This window comes from Orycteropus afer, unplaced genomic scaffold (assembly GCF_000298275.1).
Source record: "Orycteropus afer afer isolate SDZICR_OR568_19922 unplaced genomic scaffold, OryAfe1.0 scaffold00010, whole genome shotgun sequence".
NCBI lineage: Eukaryota > Metazoa > Chordata > Mammalia > Tubulidentata > Orycteropodidae > Orycteropus > Orycteropus afer.
Window position 1 is genome coordinate 10,081,480 of NW_006921597.1, and position 19,913 is coordinate 10,101,392.

General features: G+C 43.0%; 1 protein-coding gene across 1 annotated transcript in view; it reads left to right on the top strand.

The window, feature by feature from the left end:
- CASQ2 (calsequestrin 2) overlaps positions 1–19,913 on the top strand; it is a 112,335-nt gene that overhangs the window by 71,493 nt on the left and 20,929 nt on the right. Inside the window, exon 8 of the mRNA XM_007948733.2 lies at positions 9,637–9,691. Within this exon, the coding sequence (XP_007946924.1) occupies positions 9,637–9,691 (55 nt within the window). The remainder of the gene's footprint in view (positions 1–9,636; positions 9,692–19,913) is intronic.

The window sequence follows — 19,913 nt, forward strand, 5'->3', positions numbered from 1 at the left end:
TTGTGTAAGAGTGAGTGGTGGTGCAGGCCTATGGGGTAAGGTGGTGGTAGGTAGTAGATGTAGTAGGCATGGCAGACTAATGGGGAATTAATGTTCACGTCCCATTGGATAGGGGAAAGAAAATAAGAAAAAGAAAAAGGGGTGGATGAGAGGAAAGATGAGGAAAATAAAAAAAGAAGAGAAAACAGATAAATAAACAAATAAAAAGGGAGAAAAAATGGAAGAAAGAGAAAAGAAAATGAAAGATAAAAAAGGGGAAGGGAGTTGGTGCAGCTATGGTCAGCTGGCAGAAGTAGCAGGAGGTGGCTGTGGTATGATCCTCGGGACCATGTGCCCATGAAAGGGAAAAGAGCCTGGCACACATGTGAGAACCTCTGACAGAGAAGGCCACAAAGGCAATGTCTTGAGTTCAGTAAGAACACGAATTTTCAATGACACCAGTGCATAAATGTAGAGCAGCAGACATTGACTCTATCTGCTTGGGTGAAGTGCAGCAAGAAGCTGGGCTTTGGGTGGGAGGTGGTAGTCAGAGGAACAAGGTGGCCATGGAGTGTCTCTAGCCACTGGGCTAGTGGGGGTGGGAAGGAGGCTGTCCCTTGGTCACTGGGAAGTTGTGGTGGGGAAAGAGGAGAAAGAGCCTTTCTGGTTGCAATTCATTGACATGGGTCCAGTGTACTTCTTCGTGTGTGCAACTGATCCACTTCCTGCCCAAACTCAACCAAGGTGGGGGCACCCAGAGTCCAGTGTCTCTAGCCACCACACCTTAGGCCTTCCCCTTTGCATGGACCCTCAACCCAAATAACTAATGTTCACTTGTTACTATTGTGGTTAGGTGCTATATAGTCAGTCCGACTCATAGCAACCCTATTTACAACAGAACAAAACACTACCTGGTCCTGTGCCAGCCTCACAGTCTTTGCAATACCTGAGCCAATTATTGCAGACACTGTGTCAATCCATCTCATTGAGAGTCTTCTTTTTTGCTGACCATCCACTTTACCAAGCACGATATCCTTCTCCATGAAATCGTCCCTTCTGACAACATGACCAAAGTAAGTGAGATGAAGTCTGGCCATTCTCACTTCCAAGTAGCATTCTGGCTGCATTCCTTCCAGGACAGATTTGTTCATTCTTCTGGAAGTCCATGGAACTTTCAGTATTCTTTGCCAGCACCACAACTGAAAAGCATCAACCCTTCTTTGGTCTTCCTTATTCATTGCCCAGCTTTCACAAGCACATGAGGCAATTGAAAATACCATGACTTGTGTTGGGCTCACCTTCGTCTTCAAAGAGACATCTTTGCTCATCAGTACTTTAAAGAGGTCTTTTGTAGCATATTTGCCTAGTGAAATAAGTTGTCTGATTTCTTGATTGCTGCTTCCATTGGTGTTGATTGTGGTAACAAGTAATATGAAATCTTGGACAACTTCAAACTTTTCTCCATTTATTGTGAGGCTGCTTATTCATCCAGTTGTGAAGATTTTTGTTTTCTTTATATTGAGATGTAATCCATACTGCAGACTATAGTCTTTAATCTTCTTCAGTAAGTGCTTCAAGTCATCTTCACTTTCAGCAAGCAAGATTGTGCTGTCTTCATACTGCAGGTTGTTAATGAATTTTCCTCCAATCCTATGTTGTGTTCTTCTTCATATAATCCATCTTCTCAGATTATTTGCTCAGCATACAGATTGAAAAGGTATGATGAAAGGATACAACCCTGATGCCCTCCCTTCCTGATTTTAAACCATGCAGTAGTATTCCCCTGTTCTGTTTGAATGACACCCTCCTGGTCTATATACACGTTCCTCATGAGCACAATCAAGTGTTCTGGAATTCCCATTCTTCTCAATGTTATCCATAAGTTGTTATGATCCAGACAATCAAATGCTTTTGCATAGTCAATAAAATACAAGTAAACATCTTTTTGGTATTCTTTGCTTTCAGCCAAGATCCACCTGACATCAGCGACGTTCCATGTTCTCTTCTGAATCCAGCTTCAATTTCTGGAAGTTTTTTGTCAATATACTGGTGCAACCGTTTTTGAATTATCTCCAGCAAGATTTTACTTGCATGGGATATTAATGATATTGTTAGATAATTTCCATATTCTGTGGGATCACCTTTCTTTGGCATGAATACAAATACAGATGTCTTCCAGTCAGTTGGCAAGGTAGCTGTCTTCCAAACTTCTTGGCAGACAAGTGAGTGCCTCCAGTGTGGCAACCATTTGTTGAAACATCTCAATGGGCATTCTGTCAATTCCTGTAGCCTTATTCTTCACTAATTCCTTTAGTGCAGCTTCAACTTCTTCCTTCAATATCATTGATTCTTGATCATATGCAACCTCCTGAAATGGATGAACATCTACCAATTCTTTTTGGTACAGTGACTCTGTGTATTCCTTCCATCTTCTTTTGATGTTTCCTGTATCATTCAATACATTGACTATAAAATCTTTCATATTGCAACTCGAGGCTTGAATTTTTTTATTCAGTTCTTTCAGCTTGAGAAATGCCATGTGTGTTCTTCCCTTTTGATTTTCTAACTCCAGGTCTTTGCATATTTCATTATAATAATTGACTTTGTCTTCTCGAGCTGCTCTTTGAAATCTTCTGTTCAGCTCTTTTGTCTTGTCATTTCTTCCATTTGCTTTAGCTACCCTCCATTTAAGGGCAAATTTCAGAGTTTCTTCCAATATCCATTTTGGCCTTTTCTTGCTTTTCTGTCTTTTTAATGACCTTTTGGTTTCTTCATGGATGATGTTCTTGATGTCATCCCATAATTCCTCTGGTTTTCAGTCACTGGTATTCAATGCATTAAATCTGTCCTGAGGTGGTCTTTAAATTCAGGAGGGATATAATCAAGGTCATATTTTGGCTCTCATGGACTTATTTTAATTGTCTTCAGCTTCAACTTGAACTTGCATATGAGCAGTTGATGGTCTGTTCTACAGTCAGCTCCTGGCCTTGTTTTAGCTGAAGATATTGAGCCTCTCCATTGCTTCTTTCCACAGATGTAGTCAATTTGATTTCTGTGTATTCCATCTGGTGGAAGTCCATGTATATAATCACAATTTATGTAGTTGAAAAAAGTATTTGCAGTGAATAGTCATTGGTTTTGCAAAGTTCTATCATGTGATCTCCAGCATTATTTCTATCACCAAGGCCATATTTTCCAACTACTGATGATTCTTCTTTGTTTCCAACTTTTCCATTCCAATCACCAGTGATAATCAACACATCTTGATTACATGTTTGGTCAATTTCAGACTGCAGAAGTTGGTAAAAATCTTCAATTTCCTCATCTTTGTCTTTGGTGGTTGGTGTGTAAATTTGAATAATAGTAGTGTTAATTGGTCTTCCTTGTAGGCATATGGATATTTTCCTATCACTGACAGCCTTGTACTTCCAAATAGATCTTGAAACATTCTTCATGATGATGACTGCCACATCATTCCTCTTCAATTTGTCATTCCTGGCATAGTAGATCATATGGTTATCTGATTCAAAATAGCCCAAACTAGTCTATTTCAGCTCATTAATGCCTAGGATATCAATCTTTATGTGTCCCACTTAATTTTTGACAACTTCTGATTTTCCTAGATTCACACTTCATACATTCCATGTTCCAATTCTTAATGGATATTTGCAGCTGTTTCTTCTCATTTTGCCACATCAGCAAATGGAGGTCCTGAAAGCTTTACTGCATCCACATCATTAGGGTCAGCTCTATCTGAGGAGGCAGCTCTTCTCCAGTCATATTTTGACTGCCTTCCAACCTGAGGGGTTCATCTTCCAGGACTATATCGAGCAATGTTTCAGGGCTAGTCATAAAGTTTTCCAGTACTATAGCAGACAACATAGCAGACAGTGTTTAACTACTATTCATAAGGTTTTCACTGACCAATTCTTTGAGAAGTGGATGGCCCCTTCCTTCTTCCAAATCTGTCTTAGTTTGGAAGCTTCACTGAAAACTGTCCACCATGGGTGACCCTGCTGGTATTTGAAATACCAATGGCATAGCCTCCAGCCTCACAGCAACATGCAAGCCACCACAGTACAACAAACTGACAGATGAGTCATAACCACTGTATAACTATCAAAATCAGGAAATTTAACACTGACACAACTCAATTACCTAATCTATAAACGTTATTCAAATTTGCCAGTTGTCCCACCAAAGTCCTGTAAAGCAAAAGAAAATTTATTTTTCCTGGTCTGGATATAATCCAGGATCTTGCAGCTATATTAGTTGTATGTTTCCTTAGTCTCCTTCAATTTTGAACAGTTTCATGCTCTTTCTTTGTCTTTCTACATTTCTGTCATAACATTTTAAATTAAGAGTGGTAATTCCTGGTGTGTTCCTCCATGCCTTTATCCTTGATTCTTTTGTTTTGTTTTTTGTTTTTACTCCCTAAGAGGTAAATGTCAATTATCTGGATGGCTGGAAGGGAGACAATACAAAATTATGAATCTATTCATCCAGGGCTTTCCTCACTGACACAGCACATTTGATAGTTGCAAATCCTACATCCAGCCTCCTTCACCTCCCCAAGGACCACCTCAGCACCCTACTTGGTGCTCCCTCTCGTCATCTCAGTTGGCAGCACTGGCAATTGGATTAATAACAGATGGTCAGAAAGGAAGGTCAATGTTTGACTTCATTGGAACTCATTTTTTGCTTTCTTTTCACTTAATGAGTAAGATAAGTTACTGCATTTTGCTGTAATATAAAATAACAGTGAGGGCTCATATTTTCCACATTATTATATATCCAATTTTTTTTGTTGTTGTTTGTTTGCTTTTTCCTACCTGGAGAAGGGCTGTATATTGAATTTAACCAGGTAGAGATAAAGACAACCAGAATGGGTTACTCTTTCCCGCCACCACATTCTGGAAGACCCACATGACTCACTAGAAGACCTACCCAGGTCTGACAAGCCCTCTCATCCAAGTTTCCAACATGGGAGGGAAGGTAGGACAGGGCCTCTGGGTCATCTTCACATCCTTACAAAGAAGAAGCAGAAATCAATCTATCAGAAGGACCCCTGGGAGCCACTTCCCAACCTCCTTCCCATTGCCCAGCCCTGAGGAGAGTGGATGCTCCTTAGAGCAGAATCTCTATGGGCCATTTGACCATAGCAATTTAGAACACAGACGTCAGGAAAGTAACCAGTTAATGCACTCACTCTTTATCTTCAACATCCACTTCCCAGACATTGCAAAATATTTGAATAAGATAAGGAAGGTAGTTAGGGCTAAAAGAACTATTTATCATTTTCTTTGCACAACTGTACAGTTTTTTAAAGCACCAAACCACAGAAAACACAGTATTTATTATTACTAAACAACCTAATCATATTTTTCTAGAATATTTAAAGAATGTAAAGATGGGGAGGCAATCCAGACCTAATGCTGGCCTTTCCTTCCCTTTGGAGGCTTTACCCTCCAAACCATTCTCCTTCCCAGTAAGCAGTCAGCCAGGGTCCTGGGCAAAGCCCACAGAGAGTGGGAGTCAGCAATTCCTTTAAAAGAATCCTCCCTCTGTTACAACAGCAAAGTATTTCACAGAACCAGCCGGAGACACCCAGAGGAGCCCCAGGGTCACTCCATTCATCGCACCCTAGTCAGGGAGGCTGCTAATTCTAACTACATTTCTTTTCTTTGTTTCTCTCCGTTCAGTAGCGATCATTCAACAGAGACTGGAATAGAGAAAAATGTTAAACAGTGGTTATATCTGGGTAACTGAGATGTTTGGTTTCTTCTTGGTATTTGTCACATTTTTAATTTTCTTCAGTGTAAGATTTTTGTCACCATATGGTTTCTTTCAGTCAATAAGCTTTAATATGAACCTCTTCCATTGTGCTAAGCACTGAAATTCTAAAAAGGAATGTTGTTGTCTTGTCCTTAGGAGTTTGACATTGAGTAGATGAAACAGTCTCAAAACATCCATGGCTAGTCTCGTGTGTTCCTTGCTAATTACTGAGGGTTGTAAAAAGTGCAGGAGAATCCAGAAGATATTCACCAAATAATTCCCAAATCACCGGTTCTTTGGTGGGGGTGAGAGGGTGAGGTTTGATGCTTGGTCACTTTGTAAACAAGCCTCCTCTCAGTCTCTTTCAACTTAAGGGCCAGTGACCCGAGTGTGCAAAATCTGCAAACCCTGCAGAGTAGCAGTTGATGCACGGGGCCCAATGTGCTGCTATTGGTGACAAAAAAGGAACATGAATTTTGGAGCCTGTCTGGAATTGGTGGTGTGGTCCCTAAGCATTTGGCTGCTAACCAGAAGGCTGGCGGTTCAAACCCACCAGCCACTCCTCAAAAGGAAAATTGGGCAATCTATTTCCATAGTGATTCCACCTTGGAAACTCAAGGAGGGGACGCTATGAGTCGGATCCGACTCAACAGCAGTGAGGCAGTGCGTGCGGGACTCTCAGTTATGTCCCTAACTAGCTCTGTGGCCTTAGACAAATTCTTTCAGCATTAAATAGAAGAGTTTCATTTGAGGTTTAGGGGTAAAGTACTTATATTATGAATGGCAATTATAATCATTGTTATTTTAACACAGAATACCTTCCCTCAGAGAGCTTACCATCTAGTTGAGAGGGCAAGAATTACCCAATTTGGAAGGTAATTTCCAAGGCAGTATTGTTCTAAAGACCAAATGGGCTGCAAAGGGTTCAGAGAGCTCTCTGTGGGCTGTTCTCAGTCCTGTGGCCATCAGCTCATCAGCTCGCTCTTCCTTACCCCTGCTCCTGCATTCCCACTGAGTAACCTCGACTCAGGCACTTGCCCATGGACTCTCACTCATTGAATTTATTGCATGAAAATGGTTGGCACTTAGCTTAGCAGGTGTTCAATAAAGGTTTGTGTGCTGAATCTTCTAGACACACAAAGAGAGACTCTTTCCCTTGGTTACACCTCTCCCTCTCTATACTGGGGCCATCTCAGGCTTGGGGAGTGACAGCCTCTTAGAAAACAAATATGGATTCTTTATTCTGAAACCAATTTCCAAATGTGTTCTAGAAAGCCACACAGAAATGAAGTCTGCTTCTCAGAGTTAGCACAGCTCACTTCCAGCTGATGGCAGGAGACAGACATAGGGCAGCCTAATGAGAACTGATGCAGAGATTCTGTCTGGCGATAATAGCAAATGTAAAACAGTGAAACCTCAGACTCCCCTTCTGTTTGCTTTCTCGTTTGTGTAATAAACCGGCACACACATACACACACACATAAACTCACACACACACATATATATATATGTAAAATTCAATTTCCCAGAGAATCTGACAAAGGTAGCGCCTACTCTCTTGTTTTCAACAATAATTTTCCATTTAGTCTCTCTTAGACTTTTTGGAGGTTTTGTCCTTTCTAAAAGCAAAGGGGAAAAAAATTAGCATTTAGATAGGATTGCACCAGCATTAAAATCAATTGAAATGGAATTGGGAATCATGTGAGGGTTGAGACACGTAGAGTTTTTTCCATATGATGATTCTGATATGATATTCAGGGTGCCCACTGAATCCCCCTCCCTGTGTCAGCCATAATCAGTGTTCACTCAGCTTTGTCCCTGGTGCCTCTTGCTCACACATCTTCCTTTCCAAGTCTCCTAAGGATCATGTTTCTTATGACAGAGGCCCCTCCAAGCTTTCTCACCTTCTTCTCCAGATATAATCAATGCAAAGGAGACACAAAGCATATGATTCCCTCTGTCTGGGATGTAGAAATATGAAATACCCCAATGCTTGCCCCATAGGCTCCATATACTCTTTTTGACATCTTGCATTGCCCTTCCCTCCCCCAATACCCACAGCTGTACCCACTTTTCCCTGTAACACACCCTCAACCTTCTTCTGGCCTAAATTTTAGGCTTTTCCAGGATCTCCTACGCTCACATGGGCCTATGCTTCGTAAGCCCCCCCTGCTTTGGCAAGCTTTGGGTCCTGAGGAGAAAGAACATCAAGACAATAACCTGGAGATTACAATCACAAGATGTCCCCTACTTATTACATGTTGTTGTGAGCTGCTGTAGAGTCAGCCCCCAACGCATGGTGACCCCATGCGTGACAGAACAAAGCACTGCACAGTCCTGTACCATCCGCACAATGGGCTGGAGATCGGACAGCTGTGGTCCGTGTGGTTTCCACTGACTGATTTTTGGAAGTAGATCACCAGGCCTTTCCTCCTAATCCATCTAAGTCTGAAAGTGTCACTGAAACCTGTTCCGCATTGTAATAACTTGCAAGCCTCCACTGGTGGCTTGCATTGGCTGGGAATTGAACCCTGGTCTCCTACATGTTATGTGCTGTCGAGTCGTTTCCAACTCAGAGTGACCGCTCCTTGGGTTTCCAAGGCAGTATCACTACAGAAGTATATTGCCCAACCTTCCTTCCCAGGAGTGGTTGGTGGGTTTGAACAGCCAACCTCTGGTTAGCAGTTAAGTGCCTTAGGCACTATGCCACCAGAGCTCCCGGTCTCCTACATAGAAGGTGGGATATCTACCACTAAACAAAGAATGCCTCATAATGCCCTCATGGGGAAAAAAAAAAGAAAAGAATAACCCAAACCCACTGCCACTGAGTTGATTCTGACTTATAGCCACACTATTGTACAGGGTAGAACTACCCCATGGGGTTTCAAGGCTGTAAATCTTTGTGGAAGCAGACTGCCTCATCTTGTACCTGCAGAGTGGCTGGTGCATTTTAATGACCAACCTTTTGGTTAGCACCCAAATGCTTTAACCTGTGCATCACCAGCTCCTTAATGTCCCCATAAACTCAAAAAAAAAAAACAAACAAACAAACAAACTCATTGCTGTCGAGTCAAATCCAGCTCATACCAACCCCTCTTTGGGTTTCTAAGGCCATATCTCTATGGAAGTAGATTGCCCAGTCTTCCTTCTGAGGAGTGGTGGGTTTGAACCGCCAGCCTTCTGGTTAGCAACCAAATGCCTTAGGCACTACACCAACATGCTATCTGTTCATTCAATAAAAGGTACTGCTGGAGTCTTAGCAAAGTAGCACTACACTTGTATATGATTCTACTTTGAACAAAACAGGCTCCACACCTGGACTTACCTCAAAGATTCCTGTCTGCTACTTATATGAGTATGGTTTCAGGATGAACCAGCAGCATTCAGAAGTTTCCATGATCTGACACATCCCTGATTATATTTTCTGGTGATGAATTCTTCAAACAAACGGACAGCTGCAATCACTGAGCTCTGCTCAGAGTACTTTTTGTCCTTAGGAGCCCCCTGAGAAGCCAGACTCAACATTCTTCCTCATTTTGCCTTTTATTGCTGCTTTCCTGGACCCTCCAGACCATGGGAGTGAGATCCACTTAGTACTACTAATGTCTTGTGTGTAGTTGTTTCTGTCTTGCAAACTCGTTTATCCAAATCCCTTATCGAAGAGCCACACATCCCTCTGCCCCTTCCATCCGCCCACCTCCAGTTACAATCCTCAGCATTCCCCTCCTAAGTCTGTGCCCACATCAGCTGTTTCTCTGTGCCTCTGTGTTTACTGGCCCTTCCATGCCTCCCCACTCCTCTATTTGTGTTCCACCCTCTCAGTCCATGTTCTTCTGAAGTTCTCCACCTGGGAGTGTAACCTTTGATTCATTTCTTCCACAGGAAGATGATATGAAAGGGATTCACATTGTGGCCTTTGCAGAGAAGAGTGATCCAGGTAGGAAATCCCCATCTGCTCTTTCATACCTTAAGCGAGAACTGACTTCTCACCTTTGTCATCCCTCACTGCCCATTCACAAAGCAAACGCAAGATATTGGACACCCCCTAGTGGTCACCTGTTAGGTATCTCATCCTCTTTCAATTGTGCATGATCCCTGAGGGAACAGGAGGAGTGGAAGTATCAGAACTTCAAAATACTTTGCTCAGCTTCCCAAACAAGGAAGAAGCACTGAGCATTGGGGAGAGTATTAAAATATCCTAACTTTAGAGAACGTAGGGGTGTGTGTGTTTATGAACTTCTTTTCACATTAAAAGTTTACTTGTCAATTTTATGATCTTGCTAAATAAACCACAGTCCTTATCTTAAAATAACAAGCCTACCCTTCGATCTGGAGCACCTGAGTAGCACAAATAGTTGAGCAAGAGGCTACTAACTAGAGGTTGATGGTTCAAGTCCACCTAAAGGCGTCACAAAAGAAAGTCTTGGCAACCTACTTCCAAAAACTGAGCCATTGAAAATCCATGGAGCACAGTTCTCCTCTGACACACATGGGGTCACCATGAGTTGAGTCCAACTCTGCAAGAGGCTAACAACGAGGAGCCTTTAATCTGTAAAATACGGTCAGTATTTAGGAAGCAGAATAGAAAATGTCTCTCAAAATAATGAGGGGTAAAAAAGTAACTTCTTTCTAAATTGCAAGCTGAGTCTATAAACGGATGAGTAACTTTGTTTTATTTTTGGAAGTTGGACAGGTTTTTCTCTGTCACTCTCTTTGAACACCAGTGGGGAGTGAAACACAAGAAAATTTAATTTTGTAGGTTGAAAATGCATGTGGTTCCCTTGAGGAAAGTATAAGCAGAAATGCTCAAGTGTGTTTGGGTCTGGGGCAATCCAGAAGGAGCTTTGGTGTTGCAGTGGTTAAAGCACTCAGCTGCGAACCAAGAGGTCGCTGGTGATTTGAACTCACCAGCCTCTCTGCGGAATATATATATTTGGCAGCCTGTTTCTGTAAAGATTTACAGCCTTGGAAATCCTATGGGGCAGTTCAACTAGGAATTGGAATCAACTCCACGGCAGTGGCTAGGAGAGGGGTTAGCTATCCAGAATACAACGAGAGAAGGCACCGTATTTAATTTAGAATGGGTTAGCCACCAGGTTTTGGCCATGAGGTGCCTGGGTCATTGGTTCCAAAACCTGATGGTGGGCAGAACTGCAAGTGCCAAGCCACTGAGGCGGCCTAAGTCAGAACCTTCAGGAGGTCTGAGGCAAGTTCTGACTCATCATCAGGTTTGGGAACTACTGCTCCAAATACTGCAGAACCATAGAATATTCTTCTAGGATCTCATCCTCTGGTGTGTTCCACCTAGAAGGGAGGAACCTAGACATGATCTCCACTGTAAGGTGTGGAAACCGAGGCTCTGAGGAGTTAAAACAAACTGCCCGAGGAGGCATAGTTAGTTAGTGGAAGACCATAAAGGAGGGACAGGTTGTCTTGTTCATCATTATGTACCTGGTTCTCACGTGCTTTAACACCCAGGACATACTCAACGAGTATTTGTTGGATGATTAGATGGCCAGATTGTTAGATGTTGGATGATTGATGGGCTTGGGACTGAGCCAAACTCCTCATTAGCAGACCAGCTTTTTAATTTTTAGTAATTTTATTATGCATCCTCCATATTTTCTCACAGAGTCAAACCCCAATTTTTTTCTCATGTTTTTTATTAAGTTATTCTTTGCTACCATAAAAGTCACCTCTTTAAAATGTACAATTTAGTGGGTTTTTGTATATTCGTAAAGTAGTACGGCCATACCCACTAATTCCAGACCATTTTTATCACCCCAAAATGAAACCTCACACCATTAGCAGTCACACCCTTTTCCCAATGTCCCTGACAACAATTCATCCACATTCTGGACATTTCATACAAATGAAACATACAATGTGTGCCCTTTTGTGTCTGGCTTCCTTCCCTTAGCATATTTTCAAGGTTCATCCAAGTTGTAGCATATGTCAGTACTTCAATCCTTTTAATGGTTGAGTAGTATTTCATTGTTTCAAACCCAAACTATCTAGGAGCTTTTTATGTAAGCTCCAAATTATCTGGGGTGTTTTTTTTTTTTTTTTCCTTCTTCCTGTTTTTTATCCACTTTTTCAAATATCCATGGATATTCCAGCTTCTTCATAATAGACTTAGACAAAGTTGGAGAAAGCCTTTAACACTTTGTCAAAAAAATGCTAGTGCAATTCCAACTTTTTCCCACAAACTCTAGCCACCCGTTTGCCCTAGATTAGTAGAGAAATACCAAAGGAAGCCGGTTGCCTAAGGTTTACAAGCGATAATCAAACAGAATCGCCCCCAAGTGTTGTGTGAACAGAGATGAAATTGTCATCACAGCAGCCTGCTGGCGGGACTCCAGGGGACTTCCTCCCCACCCCTCCTGCCCCATTCAAGGATTGTGGGGAGGCCTGTCTGGCCTTCCGGAACAATAGAACAAAGAAGTCTTCCCTGAAGTTGCAGGAACCTGTTTGACAGAGATTGCTGCTGTAATGAATTGAGCCCCTGAAACTGCTTCCACCTCCTCCCTGCACAAATATCCCTGGGCCCAAAGCTCTGCCTTTTCCCAGGAGCCCAAGCTAGGCCTTGTTACAGGGAAACTGTAGCAAAGGCTTTGAGATGGGGGTGGGAAGAGATAGGAGCTTGAAGCCTCTTTTTTTTTTCAGTGAGGGAAGGCTTTGCCAGCGCAGAACCAGGAAAAGGGAAAGGCAAAGGGAAAGGCCTTTCGGTGCAAGTCTCTGACTCTGTGGTTAGTCAGTCATTTACTAGAGAGTCCCTAGTGGGTAACTTGGGGTGGAGGGGCTGCCGGCTGCCTGAGGGAGGAGGAATTGCATTCCTGTGCAGACAACACTTCCTCCTATACCTTTGCTTTTCCTACTAACTCCTCATTATATGCTGCCTATTGCCCCAAATTCTACCCAGCTACCAAAGCAAGAAGATCCTACTATATCCAGGAAAATAATACAGCTCTCCTTAGAGAGAGAACAGTTACTGGGCCACTGTACTTTGTGTAGCTTTATGTAGATTACCTCATTTTTCCTCTAAAGCCACTCTAATGGCTTTATTAAGATTTATTATAATAATATATGCATGGTTATTATTATCCCATGGGGCACTGGTGATTCAGTGGCAGAATCCTCACCTTCCATGTAGGAGACCTGATTCCATTCTCAACCAGTATACCACATGCACGGCCAGCACCTGTCTGTCAGTGGAGACTTGTGTGTTCCTGTGATGCTGAACAGGTTTCAGTGGAGCTGCTAAGACTAAGATAGACTAGAAAGAAAGCCCTGGCTATCTACTTCCAAAAATCATCCAGTGAAAACCCTTTGGGTCACAATGGTCTGATCCACAACCAATCATTGGGCATAGTGCAGGACTAGGCAGTGTTCCATTGTGTTGTGCATGACATCTGGTGGTGTAGTGCCTAAGGCATTTGACTGCTAACCACAAGCTTGGTGGTGCAAACCCACCAGCAGCTCTGCGGAAGGAAGACTGGGCAATCTGCTTCTGTAAAGATTAACCACCTCGGAAACCCAAAAGGGGTTGCTATGAGTTGGAATCAACTCGATGGCAGTGAGTTTGTTTTTTTCTTTTTGAGGAATTGACTACACAATAGCTAACAGCATTATTATTCCAATGTCAGATAAGAAAAATGAGTCTTAGAAGGTAAATAAGTTACCTGAATTACTCACTATATCTCAACCAAGACTCAAATTCAAGCAGGCTCTCTTAACCTCTAAATTCATCATGACTAAGATGAAGAAGATGATGGTGATCACTTATTGTATGCTTAGGTGACATAACAACCTCATGAGGGAGTTCCTGTTTTTATTCCCATTTTACAACCGAGGAAGCTGAGACTTGGAGAAGTTACCTTGCTTGGAATTAAGTTGACTGCTGTCCAGCTTCCCAGCCCAGGCCCTTACCTGCAAGGCCCTTCACCGTTCAAAGTCACTACCCCTAACTACATCTCAGTGATTCATTCAGTCTGCTCTCCTTCCTCTCTGCTGTCCTTCACAACCCCTCCACCTTCAACAAGACCAGAAAACAAAGGCCTAAAGAAGTTCAGCAGTACAGTTGCGATTAATTAGTTGGTTAAAATCACAGCAGAAATAAGAGCTTAGATTTCCTGGCTGCTCATTCTGGGCACCATCCATGCTATCACAGCATCTCTCAGATAGCCCTGCCAGCTGCAGGCTCTGAGCATGTGCAGTGCTGCCACAATGAAGGGCAGGGAGGAGCAGGGAAGGCAGGAGAGAAGAAAAAAGTGAAAGCAGGGCAGGGCCACCTGGAAGCTTTCAAGCACAATTAGTAGAGAAAACTCAAACTTCCTCCCCACAGTCCACTGATGTTCTCAGATTTGGAATCTAAGAATAGAGAACGACAAAAGTTTATCTTAGTGCACTGGGTCTCCAAAGTCTCTTTTTTTCATTAGCAATTCTGATATTCACAACCAAGAGCTTGTCATCACCAACTGCAGAAAGCTAGGAGGGGGTCATGTCTCAGATCCGTACTCCTTGGTCTCTTCTGCTGTGAGTACTCATCCCAGCTGCCTGTCAAGTAGGCCTGGCTGGAAAGGCCATGTCCCCTCCCCTCTCTCTACTCCTGCTGCTGCCTGGTGGTGCTGCCTCATGCTCTCTGCTTCTGCTCCCAGGATGTCAGCTACAAGAACTGCTTGGGTGACAGGTTTGAAAAAGGATGACTCTCTTCTCTGCTGCCCCCAGATGTGCCTGCATCAGGCTGACATCTTCTTTATAAGGCTTGATGAAAGGTTTGCAAAATGGTGTTTCTACATGAATGAGCACCGGATGACTATCCTCCAAGGGCACTGGGAATATTAGCGCTAACAAGCTGGAAATGCAAGGCTGGGCTGCTGTCTGTGCATATGGAACAGAATTAGTGACGGACCCTGGGATGAACGGCTCCAAGCCCTGTTCTGCCCCAGCGTCAGCTGCCCCAGATTTTTGTAAATATTTTAGAGACCAATTCTCAAATAGGTGTTATAGAAGCTTATCTGAGCTTTCAAATTTAAATTTGATTTATACAATTTAACACTTGGTACTAAGTGCTAAATGCTGTTCCAAACACTTAACAAATATCAATGCATTTAATCTTTACAACAGTTCTGTGCAGTAAGTATTGCTTTTATCATCATCTCCAGTGTACAGCTGAGGAAACAAAGGCAGAGAGAAGTTAAATAATTTCCCAAGGTCTCATGGGTAGTAAGTGGTAGAACTAGCAGTCCAGCTCCAAGCCAGGGCTCTCTACCTTATGTTCTTCTCCCTCACAAGATATAATTTGCCTTTCACCAATCGTGGGATCCTAGGACTATAAGGAGACAGAGCAGAGAAAGAGGATTGTGGTAAGGAGTTGTAGAGTGTTCACTTGTCTCAAGTGTCATCACAGGAGCACAGAGCCCACATGTCTTCTCACTTTACATGGTTGTCTCACTCTTACAGATGGCTTCTGGGATGTTCTACTGTGTCAGGGAGAGCTTCCACCTTGTCTTCCCTGAGGCTCCCCTAAGTGCCCAGATTAGATGTTATGATGATGCTTTGTGAGACTTCTACATTTACTGGGTAGACTCTGACTCAGAACCAAACAAGCCTTTCTGAGAGGGGACCTGAGGGCAGTCACCTGCCCTACACACCCTTGTGTCCCAGGACCTGGCAGTTGGCTGATAAATTGTGAGCACTCAAAATATACTTACCTGATGGAAAAATCAATCATTCTCATCAATGAACAATGTTAGCCACAAAAAACATTTAAAATGAATAAAAGGTTGGTAAGGATTGAATGAATAATTTATAAGGATCAGCACAAAGCTGGTTCCTACGAGGAGGAGGTTATAAATGTCCCAACTGTCCAACTTTTCCAAATTGCTACACTATTCCATCATTTCTAACATCAACTACTACTCTTCCACTCAGTACTCTACCTCCTACCTTTGAGTTCCTTAATTCACTGCAATGTTTCACAGAACCATGAACTGTCAAGGAAATGGCCCATATGCTTGGGGAGGCTGGCAAGTCCCAAATCCATGGGTCATCAGATGTCAGGCGTCAACTGTCAGGCATCAGGAGTCTAGCTGAAAGTTTCTCCTGACTCACAAATTTGCCGGGGCTGACAAAGTGAAATCAGCAAGTCAGACAACAAGCTGATGTTTCAAGAACTAGAGGCCAGATGATGACAATCTAGATGTAAGACTCAGAGCAAGAGAGAAAACTTTGCTGGAACATTCATATATATATACTGGATACAGACCATACCCTTAAGGAAACTCCTTTTACTTGAGCAAGGCACACACCTATGCAAGGGTGTGACTTGAATAAGGGTGAAAAAGGTGGTGATTGGGCTAAGGGTGGTGATTTGAGTCAAGCCCTCTAGTAAGGTGGTGACTCAAGATACACACCATCTTAATCCTGCCTCATTAACATAATGGACAACTCACTCCCAAATGAGTCCATAACCAAAGGCATAGAGCCTAGGATTTATAACACATCACAAAATGGAGGATAATTACATCAGATCACAAAACGGAGGGTGACTATATCATTATATAACTGCCAAAGTACATCATTACATAGTTGACCAAACACTGAAAATCGTGGCCTAGCCAGGTTGACACATAACCTTAACCATCATAGGTTCCATATACCTTATTTGCATTAGTAGCAAGCTGTCCAATCTCCCTGGTGGGTCACAAGCACCTTATTTGCATAGTCCCACACAATCATTGTGTGGGAGTCTCAAAGACTGTGACTAAGGGAAAAAAGAACAAAACAAAACTCACTGTCTTCGAGTCAATTCTGACTTATAATGACCCCCATTGGGTTTCCAAGGCTGTAAATCTTCATGAAAGCAGACTGCCTCATCTTTCTCACACAGAGCAGCTAGTGGCTTTGAACCACTGACTTTTTAGTTACTAGCCCCATGCTTTAACCACACTGCTACCAGGGCTTCTTATAAGAATAATAATAATAAGGAGCTCTGGTGGCGAAATGTCTAGGGCATTTGATAGTGTTTCATTATTGTCAGTAAGTTTCAGAAGTAAACAAAGCAGAGTTCTCTCCATTCACAGATGAGGAAAAGGAAGTACTAGAGAAGTTAAGTGGCCTGTGCAAGGTATTCAAACTCCACACCTGGTGCTCTCTCCAGACAAAACCCTCAAACTGAATGGTGCCGCCACTGCCCAGACTAAACACACAAGCAACATCAGGACCACATTCTAAGAGTTTGGTTCTCCCAACCCAGGCCTCTCTTCCCAGAGTGAGACACACTGAGTCTCTTAACACCATGTGGGCTGCAGTCAGGGACAGCTCCTTCCCATGCCTTTATAGGATAAGCACACCCAGGTAGCCCAGGATTGGGTCACAAGGAAATGAAGTAAGGGGAGGGTGAGCAGAGCTCTGTGGACCTGCTTGCTCTTGGGCCACTGCTTGGTCTGAGACATGCAGGCTTCTATCAAGCAAGCCTTTGGCTCCTGGAATGGCTGTGACTGACCTGGAACTGGTCCCCTAGGGCTTGGTGCAGTCTTGTTCCCAGGCAGGAGCTGGTGGGAATGGGGACAGCATAATCACCGGTTTGCCCTCCCACAAACATGTGATTCCCAGAGGCCTCTCTCTTGCTGTGGGAAATATGCATGCCCAGCCCTGGTAATGGAGTCTCAGGATTCAAAGCCTGTGGGCAGGAAAGGAATCTCAGTTCTCACAGCTCTGTGTCGCTCTTCTTTATTTAGGTTGGTCTTTGAGTCTCTGAGATTCCACTCAGACCACCACATTAACCAATCCATCACATTGTGGCTATGGAGAGGAGAGGGTCCAGCAGCATGGAGTCAAGGGAAGGGGTCCCATCACAATTGCTCCATGGAAAGGCAGCAGCCTAGACTACCCATCACCAGGCTGCACCCACAGACTGCTCCTTGGTGCCTCAACCCCAGCTTCCCTGATGGTGAAGGTTTCACATTCGGCTTAGAGATCTCAAACACAATTTTTTTTTTTTTTTAATTGTGATTTGGGTGAAAATTTACAGAGCAAATTCACTTTCCATACAGCAGCTCACATATACTTTGTCTCACGACATTGATTACAGTTTACCACAATGCAACAGCTCCCCTCCCACTTCCTCCCGATAGTTATCTCTTCCCTGTGTCCATCCCTCCATGCACTTCTGCCCCCTGAGCTGTCTCCCTATGCATAAACAGCCCTTCTTTTTCCCATGATTGTTATCTCCAAGGAGTGTTATCTACCTCAGGTAAATGTTCAACTCCTATGCCTGTCTTCTGTTTGGCTGGAAGCCACAGTTGCAGGTTCAATTCCAGACCTGAAAGGCAGCTAGGGACCGTAGTCTCAGTGGTTCCACCAGGTCTATCAGACAAGCAAGCCTGATCCAATTTTTTTTTCCAAATGATTTTGAGTTTTGTTCCACATTATTCTGCCTCTCTGTCCAGGATCTCCTACATGGATGCCCCTCTGAGTGGCTGACAGTAATTGCCAGACACCATCTAGTTCTTCTGGTCTCATAGTCTTATAGGTTATGGATCGCATGATGTACCAGTCGCTAGGACTAATTTTTCCATGAATCTTTGGTTTTCTTTGTTCTTCTTTGCTGTGGACGAGGAGAGATCCATTGTTGCATCTAGATGGCTGCTTGCAAGCTTTTAAGATCACAGTTGCTACTCACCAAAGTAGGAGGTAGAACAACGTTTTCTGCAGTATGCTATGCCAATTGAACTTGATGGCCCCTGTGACTATGGTTCCGAGCCCACAGGTTCAAGTACTCAGTCCCTCTGGGTAGCTGGCTCTGACCAAGAAATGACTACAACCTTGTCCCTTGTCAGCTCTATTATACATCTGGGAATTCAGATCATACAAATACACTTATAGGACCACTGTCTGCCAACCCTATACATGGTCTTGGGTACACTCCCTACTTCATAGACATACCTAATAGTTCAGCCTGTCAACCCATCTATCCACTTGTATAACCATGTTTGCTTTCACTGACAATGTGGTACTACTGTATGTGCAAAAGTGTTCATCTGTGTTGTCTGTACCTCCCATGTACCTCTCTATGTCTTTCTCTTCCTCAATGCCCCCATGGTGATCACTCACATTTGGCACATTTCTCTTCTCTTCATCCAAATTAATACTTATCTCTACCTATCTAACAGTGTTCCCTATCCTCCCTCCAAACCCTGGTAACCAACAAAGAAAATTTCCTTCCATATCTAAACCTTTCCTTGACTTTTACAATAACAGACTAAAACAATATTTGTCCTTCTGTGGTTGACTTACTTCACTCAGCATAATGTCCTCCAAGTTCATCCACGTTATACAGTGTTTTGCAGATTCTAGGTTATTCTAGGTATTCCATTGTGTTTATGTACCATAGTTTGGTTATCCATTCCTCAGTTGATGGACACCTAGGTTGATTCCATCTTTTGCTATTGTAAATAGTGCTGTGATGAACATGGGTGTACGTATGTCTGTTTTTGTCATGACTCTCACTTCTTTAGGATATAAACCTAGTAATGGAATGGCTGGATCAAATGGTATTTCTAATTCCAACTCTTTCAGGAACTGCCATACTGCTTTCCACAGTGGCTGTACCATTTTACAGTCCCACCAGCAGTGTATGAGAGTTCCAATCTCTACACATATTGCTAGCATTTGTTATTTTCTGTCCTGTTGAACTTTACTACTTGTGCTGGAGAAAGATGGTATCTCATTGTTGTTTTGATTTGCATCTCTCTAGGGGGAGCTCTGGTGGCAGAGTGACTAAGGCACTTGACTGCTAACCAGAAGGCTGGTGGTTCAAACCCACCAGCCACTCCTCAGACAGAAGATGGGGCAATCTACTTCTGTAGTGATACTGCCTCGGAAACCCAAGGAGGGGTGCCTATGAGTCTGGTCCAACTCAACGGCACATAACAACAACAACAACAATGGTTAATGATTGTGAGCATTTCTTCATATATTTGTTGGCCATCTTAATATCCTCCTTGGTGAAGTGTCTATTCATGTCTGCTGCTCATTTTTTAATTGGATTATTTGTCTTTTTGTTATTGAGGTGTTGGAGTTTTCTATAAATTCTAGAGATAAGTCCCTTGTCAGATATGTCATTGTCCAATATTTATTTTCCCAATCTGTAGGTT